This window comes from Sus scrofa, chromosome 1 (genome assembly GCF_054392235.1).
Source record: "Sus scrofa isolate SSC_HxYL_T2T_F1_AM1 chromosome 1, Sscrofa_HxYL_maternal_Yorkshire_Landrace_v2.0, whole genome shotgun sequence".
NCBI classification, from domain to species: Eukaryota; Metazoa; Chordata; class Mammalia; order Artiodactyla; family Suidae; genus Sus; species Sus scrofa.
This window is the reverse complement of record NC_139383.1, coordinates 256,315,723-256,324,219: the sequence shown is the minus strand read 5'-3', so window position 1 is coordinate 256,324,219 and position 8,497 is coordinate 256,315,723. Positions and strand designations below refer to the sequence as shown.

The following is an 8,497-nucleotide window of genomic DNA, read 5'->3' as shown; positions in this document are numbered from 1 at the left end:
GGAAAACTGGACAACCACATGTAAATCAATGAAACTCACACACACTCTCACACCATGCACAAAAATAAACTCAAAATGGCTGAAAGACTTAAATGTAAGATAAGACACCAACAAACTCCTGGAAGAAAATATAGGCAAAACATTCTTTGACATCAACCTTACAGATGTTTTCTTAGGTCAGTCTCCCAAGACAACAGAAATTAAAACAAAAATAAACCAATGGGACCTAATCAAACTGCCAAGGAAACCATAAAAAAAAAAAAAAAAGACAACCTATGGAATGGGAGAAACTAGTTTCAAATGATGCAACTGACAAGGGCTTAATCTATAAAATATAAAAACAAGTTATGCAACTCAACAGCAAAAGAGCCAACAACCCAATAGAAAAATGGGCAAAAGACCTAAATAGACATTTCTCCAAAGAGATATAGATGGCCCACAGGCCCATGAAAAAATGCTCAACATCACTTGTTAGTAGAGAAATTAAAATCAAAACTCCTGTGAGGTACCACCTCACACCTGTTAGTATGACCATCTTTAACAAGTCAACAAATAACAAATTCTAGAGAGGGTGTGGGAAAGGGCTACCCTCCTACACTGTTGATGGGAATGTAAACTGGTATAACCACTATGGAAAACAGCACGGAGCTACCTCAGAAAACTAAATATGGAACAACTATATGACCCAGCAATCCCACTCTTGGGCATATATCCAGACACAACTTTCCTTGAAAAACATACATTCCCCTTTATGTTCACTGCAGCACTATTCACAATAGCCAAGACATGGAAACAACCTAAATGTCCCTTGACAGATGAATGGATTAAGATGTGGTATACATACCCAATGGAATACTACTCAGCCATAAAAAGAACAAAATAATGCCATTTGCAGCAACATGGATACAACTAGAGACTCTCGTACTAAGTGAAGTAAGTCAAAAAGAGAAAGACAAATATCATTTGATATCACATATCTGGAATCTAATATACAGCATAAATGAACCTTTCCACAGAAAAGAAAAATCATGGACTTTGAGAACTCACTTATGGGTGCCAAGGGGGAGATGGGATGGACTGGGAGTCTGGGGTTAATAGATGCAAAGTATTGCATTTGCAGTGGATAAGCAATGAGATCCTGCTGTATAGCACAGAGAACTAAATCTAGTCACTTATGACTGGGTCACTTTGCTGTACAGTAGAAATTGACAACACCATAAACCAACTATAATGGAAAAAATAAAAGTCACTATGAGAAAAAAAAAAAGAGAGTTCCCTTCTCTCCACATCTTCTCCAACATGTACTGTTTGTAGACTTTTTGATAATGGCCATTCTGACTGGTATATAATGATAGATAGCTCTTTGTAATTTTTGATTTGCATCTCTAATAATTAGTGATACTGAACATCTTTTCATGTGCTTTTTGAACATCTGTCTTCTTTGGAGAAATATTTAGATTGTTTGCCTTTTTCTTAAATATAAAGCTGCATGAGCTGTTTTTGTATTTTGGAGGTTAATCCTTTATTGGTTGCTTTGTTTGCAAAGATTTTCTCATTTTATAGTTTCCTTTGCTGTGCAAAAGCTTTTAAGTTCAAGTCGGTCTCATTTGTTTATTTTCATTACTCTAGGTGGTGGATCCAAAAAAAATATTGGTGTAATTTATGTCAGAGAATGTTCTGCCTTTTTCCTCTAGGAGTTTTATAGTCTCTGGACTTACATTTAGGTCGTTAATCCATTTTGAGTTTGTATATGGTGTCAGAGAATGTTCTAATTTCATTCTTTCACAAGTAGCTGTCTAGTTTCCCCAGCACCACTTATTGAAGAGACTGCCCTTTTTCGATTGTATGTTCTTGTCATAGGTTAGTTGATCATAGATATGTAGGTTTTACCCATGCATGATTTTGTTATATCACTAATTGGTCACTAAAAAATAACACTCACTCACTGAGTTGTGCAAATCTTCAAACTATTAACATATTTCATAATACAATACCCCCAAATCCTATTTCTTAATATTACCATGTTAATCAGGAAAGTCTTTAGGACTGAGATGTCAAGCTCACAGTGACAAGTACAAGTTTGCTAAAATTCTAATTTTCATTGGAAAGCTACAATTTTATTATTTGCGACAAGTACATCAGGTTCATATGACAGGCAAACTTTATTCATTTTTAAGTAGTGTCTAGCAAGTACCATAGAATTAATAACAACAGTTTGCCTTAGTCATCTGTTGAGGTAAAAATGGAACTCCATGAAAAGACATACTTCAGACACCAACAGAAATAACAGAATTTCTGAAAAATAGCCATTATGTTTTGATAGGCAGCAGAAGTGCACTATCTATAATTCTCATTTTATCACTCAAATTATTAAAGACACACTCAGGAGGTTGAGATATAAAATAATTTTTATAGCTTCTTTAAAGACACTCAAGTGAAACTGCCTTTAAAAAAACGGAAATGCATGCCAGTTAAGAATGCAATCAGTACTATTAGTACAGTGTGACAGTTTTACCATTGCTTTTGCACCATTAATGCAAACATTAAATATGAGTCAACAAGTTCTTTACATACACTGCACGAAATTCTGTCACCTCTGTATATTGCAACTAATTTTTCCTAGTCTGTGGTTTGTCTTTCTGAGAAGTCTTCTGAAGATTTTCAGTATGATTTAATGTTCTATTTATCCATTTTTAATTTTTTTTTGTATCCTAATACATCTTTTGCCTAATCCAAGGCCACTAAAATTTTCTTCTTCTTCTAGAAGTGCTAGCTCTATGGCTTGCTTTTAGTGTATGTTGTGAAGGTCCAGTGCTTGTTTTTCCATATAAATATTTAGCTGTCAGTACCATGTGTTGAAAATACTTATCTTTTATAAATGTTAGATTTGGTTTGCTAAAATTTTCAGGATTTTTGTTCCTGAGGACTGTTGTCCTGTAACTTTCTTGTTTTATAATGTCTTTGTCAAGTTCTAGTATTTGAACACTGACCTCATAAAAAAATTGGAAGTATTCTCTCTCCATTTTCAGAAAAACTCTGTTAATTATGACTGGGATTATTTCTTTAAATGGTAAAAATGATAAGCCAAACTGTGGGATGAGGGTTTTCTTTGCAGGAAGATATTTAATAATAATCTCAGTTGTATTTCATAGATGTCTATTCAGGTTTTTATACTTCTTAGATCAGTTTTGGTGAGTTTCCTAATTTTTCCATTGTCTTAAGTTGTCAGATTTAGTGGCATTAAAATGATCATAATTTTCTATTGTTTTTGATTTCTCTGGTTTACTCTATCTAATTAGAGATCTACAGATTTTGCTGTTCTTTTGAGAAGCAGGTGTTGATGTCACCGATTTTTCTCATTGTTTTTCTCTTATATAGTGTTGATTTTTGCCCTTTATTATTTCTTTCTATTTAATTTGGGTTTATTTATTTAGAAGAAAGATTAAGGTAGAACCTTTAACCACTGAATTTATACCCTTTAAAATTTTTTTTTTTTCTTTTGGTCTTTTTGCATTTGCTAGGGCCACTCCCATGGCTAAGGGTCTAATAGTTGCTGTAGCTGCTGGCCTATACCACAGCCACAGCAACACGGGATCTGAGCCACATTTGCGACCTACATCACAGCTCACGGCAACGCGAGATCCTTAACCCACTGAGCAAGGCCAGGGATTGAACCCACAACCTCATGGTTCCTAGTCAGATTCATTAACCACTGAGCCATGACAGGAACTCCATATACCCTTTTACATTTTCTAATAAGATTTTCTAACAGTTTTGTAAAAATTAAAATGATACAAAACATGATCCCTGACCATAACAAAATGAAACTGGAAATCAGTAAGACAGAGTCAGAAAATTCCCAAGTATTTGAATATTAAGAAAAACAAAACAAAAAAAAATCCAATAGTCAAAGAGTAAATGTTAAGGTAAAAGAGAAAATATTTTGAACTTAAGATGAAAATTCAACATAACAAAATCATTAAGTTGAAGCTAAAAGAACATTTAAGAGGAATATTGTATAGTGTTAATTGCTTATTAGAAAAAGAGGACTCTAAACCTCTGCCATAGAAGTAACAAAGAGCAAAGTAAGCCCAAAGCAACAGGAAAAAAGGAAATAAGGTAATAAATTGAAAATATTAAGACAATAGAGAATGTCAATGGAACAAAAAGTTGGTTCTGTAGGATTGACAAAAAGAGAAAAGATACAAATTGCCAATATCAGGAATGGAACATGGGTTATCACTTTAGACTTGGAAGACATCAGAATGATGAGGAAAGGCCACAAATTTGACAATTTAGATGAAATGATTCCTTAAGAAATACAAACTATGACAAGTCATCTAATAGGAAAAGACAAATAGCCTATAACTATTAAGGAAATTGTACTCATACTCAGTTTACCACCACCCCTTCAAATCTCCAGACCCAGATGTTTTCACAGGAAAATTCAAAAAAATGTTTAAAGAATTAACACCAATTCTATACAATGCTCCAGAAAATGGAAGAACAATTCCAAATTCATTTTATAAGGCCAGTATGAAACCGAAGTAGAAGGGGAAAAAAAAAAAACACCACCACAATTAGGACAATGCCTCTCATGCATACTCACAAAAATCATGATCTAACTATTAGCAAACAGAATCTGGCAATACATACAAAATACACATCATAATCCAGTGGGTTTATACCAGGGATACAAGACTTAATATTCAAAAACTAAGCAATATAATTTATAATATTAATGAGCATACAGAAAAAGTTTTATGATAATATCAAGGCAAAAAGGGTTGAGAAAATTGAATACTCATTCATGACAAAACTATGATCAAACAAGCACAAGAAGAGAACTTCTTTAACTCGATAAAGAATACCTATCAAAAGCCTATAGCTAACATTACATTCAGGAGTGAAAGACTGAACGCTTTCCTCCTAATATGGGGAAAAAGGCAAATACGCCAGCTCTCATCAATCCTATACAACACAGAATAAAATATAAAAGATACATAGATTTAAAAGGGAGAAATTGCTCTGATTTGCAGATGACATGACTGTAGGAGTGCCGGCCTGTTGGATTACTCCAACACATTGGAATTAGGGATCAAGACTACTTTTGTATTTGTTATTAGCATACCTGAAATGCCAAAACAAAAATCAAAAATACAAGGAATCCTTTCTTCAAATGTTTGAGGTTCCTCCTAAAGGTAATTTTCATATGTTGTGCATACTACTCATCCAGACATCTCTTAAATTTACTATGAGGTATAGGTTCTGGAGACCAGCCACCAAGATTTGTATCTTGGCTCTGCTATTCACTAACTGTATTAACACTGTGGGCAATTTTCTTAATTTCTCTGCTCAATGCAATTTCCTCAACAAGATAGCGTGATGATAACAGTACTTACCTGACTGTGTTTCTTTTAGGATTAAGTGTAAAAATATGTGCAAATGAAAATAGTGTCTGATATTTATAAAAAGCTCAGTAAATATTACTCATAATATTGCAGATGTATCAGTTGTCCCCATCCCCTTTAATGTGTTCCCTCTAATCAAAGAATATTGACAACATTACTCACAAAAATTTAATGTTTGAGGATTTCCGTAACAAAAATTAGGAAAGCAAACAGAATTGTTGGCTGAGGAAAGAAAATTAATAATATGGCAAAATATTCAATCCCACAAGTTACTTATAAAATGATAATTAAAAATAGCAATTAAATACTGTTTTATAACTAGTAAATCAGAAGCATTACAAATAACAGCCAGTGCTGTGTAGGTTGTGGTCAACATACTATATTGGTGACAGTGTGAACTGATTAATTCCTTTGACAAACAATCTGCAATATACTTGAAAAGAAATAAACTTACATCTATTGCATGTGATAATGGACAGCCTATATAACAGCATTTACAGCTTTGTCTCCTCCTCTTACGGTAGACTGAACTAATTCCACATTCAATCCTTTACAATGTGCCCCAGAGTATCAGTTACCTGACATCCTCACATATGCATGAGGATGAAGGATGAGAAAAAATAAACCTAGGGCCAGGGAATATGAGCATATGTTAAGAAAAGGATACCACAAAGGAACTAAGAAACAACGTGGAGCCAAAATAACACATCCAAGGTCAGATTAGATGTCAGAACTTTCAAGATTTAGAGTTTGGAGACATGGTTCTAGTGACACACTAAGAGATACTAAGGTACTAAGGGGCCAAATATAGTATTCTTATGGTGTTTGTTAGGCCTAGCTTTTGAGTTCTTAACAGAAATTCATGTTTTTGCAATGGAAAGCAGGGACACTAACATATATAATAATCAATGAATTCTGAGCCCTTTTGATAGAACAAATGGATCTATATATATATATATATATATATACATATGACATATATATCAGAACTAAAGGAAAAAGATAATTTGGTTTGGTCTGCTGGCTCCTACATTTTCACTCACCAATAGATTGTTATTGACTGGATTATGAAAAGGCTGACAAAAATCTTTAAAAAAAAATATTAGGAGACTTTGGATAAACTTATAACATGCAACATACCTTCTCCCAAGCATTTATTAAATATTCATAGACTTTTTAAAAAATTTAAGATTGCACAGACCAATTACTAAATATATAGAAACATGATATTCAAACATCATTAAAACAAGAGAAACCTTTCAAGATCTGTTTCTCATGTGAGTATAAATCAGGGATCTGGCATTATGTCCTCGAAGAACTAAATCACAAAAAGCTTAGTGCATGTCTAATAGTTTTCTTTGTGTTCCCTTTGTTGGTCCACCTACTTGCTTGCTTTATAATTCTTCCTTACCCGAATGATATTATTAGTAATAGAAAACACAGTAATATTACCTTAGGAATTAACTAATTATTAAAAGCTGACTATCAGCTATATTTATCCTATAATTTAATTTCATCTTTTTATACTTTGCTTTTACATACAAAATTTACCACCAACTATATGTCTCAGGCTCCCTGATATATAAAAGACTTGTGTAAGAAAAAACAGTTGATAACATACAGAAAATCACTATCACAGTAATTGGACCATAGTTAACACTAATTCAGACGAGGAATTTAGGCTCATTTATAAGTGATTAAATAAGTGGTTAAGTAACAAAATAATGAACCCCAAATTCTTAAAAAAGTTTATGTTTAAAAAACAGGTCAAGATGAAGGAATGGAATAAATCTGTACTTTTAACTTCCATATGTGATCATTTGGGTCCTTTTGTCTTAGATTTTGTTTCCTTTGGAACTTTTCCATTTTGACACTGAGTAAATCTGGCTACTGTAGAAACACCATCCACAAACTTGGTTTTGAAAAGGACGTTGGCATTGTTGAACATACCTTCCTTTAGGGACACCACAATGAACTTAAGAAAAAAAGAAAAAAGCATAAAAAATACTTTTTACAATAGCCTTAAAGATGTTCACTCTTTTATTTAACGGGGTTAACAATCATTTGGAGATATTTTGATTTGCTATCTTTAAATGGTTGGCTCCAAGCAAATGCACATCCTCAACTGCAAATAACAAAGTGATATTAGGCACCTAAACAAATTCCTTCCATATGCGGTTTTAGAAGTCTCTTAATTTTACTGTGAGTGCTTCATTACCCAAGTTGCTATTCCCTGCTGGTTGACTGCTTGTTGTGCTATGTTCTCTAGTTAGCATCACTGTCTTGTTGTCAGCTCTATAAATGCCTCTGTTATCTGCTAAAAAGCTGCCATAACAGTCTATGATAACTATGGTAAGTGCAGCCCCCTAGAGTTGTTCAGTGTATTATCTATACGTTAGATAGACTAGATCTACATCATACTTGGTAGCCCTAGTTCCTGCAGCAGCAGTTCAATAAAAACAAACTGTTCTTCGCTTCAAGGGTTTTCTCTTCCCTCTAGGAGAAATGAAGAGTACTCTATCAAGTGCCATGTGATTTTCTGATATATTTTTCAGGTATATCCCTGAAAAAGTCTTGTTTTGATTTGTACATCCTTTGTGAGATAGTTAGGAAAAATCATTACCCTAAATAATTCCAACTTATGAAAAAATTAGAAACTCCCTCATTCTATACCTACAACTATAATGCCAGGGTCTTTCTTTAATAAGAGGTGAAAAACCCTCTTTCCTTCTATTTAAAGAGATAGACAGCACTTTAGTAATTCTCAATCCTGGGTATCTTATATATACTGTCCACTACTAAAGAATAGTTTTAGAAAAACAAATACTAGGACTATTCTGAGACTTCTTTTGGTTCTTACCTGAGAATGTGTGAAATGAGTACGTAGCATCTGTCCAATATTCTGGGTATGGGAAAGATCTAAGGCTGCATCTACCTCATCCAGGATATAAATTGGAGCAGGTTTGAAGAGAAGCATGGACAGTATTAATGACAAAGCCACTAAAGACCTAAGAAAAGAAGGCCGAAAGAAAAGCCATTAAAACTTGATTTTACTACTTTTTACCAAAAGGTCATTTTGAAAAGGA

General features: G+C 33.5%; 1 protein-coding gene across 2 annotated transcripts in view; it reads right to left on the bottom strand.

Annotated features, from left to right (window-relative positions):
* Positions 1–5,565: 5,565 nt before the first annotated feature.
* The window catches only part of SMC2 (structural maintenance of chromosomes 2), a 49,427-nt gene continuing 46,495 nt past the window's right edge, over positions 5,566–8,497 (bottom strand). For both annotated transcript variants that reach the window (XM_021066949.2, XM_021066940.2), the window contains exons 24-25: positions 8,272–8,419; positions 5,566–7,386 (exon numbers count right to left, since the gene is read on the bottom strand). In XM_021066949.2, the coding sequence (XP_020922608.1) occupies positions 7,228–7,386; positions 8,272–8,419 (307 nt within the window). In that variant the 3' untranslated portion in view covers positions 5,566–7,227. The remainder of the gene's footprint in view (positions 7,387–8,271; positions 8,420–8,497) is intronic.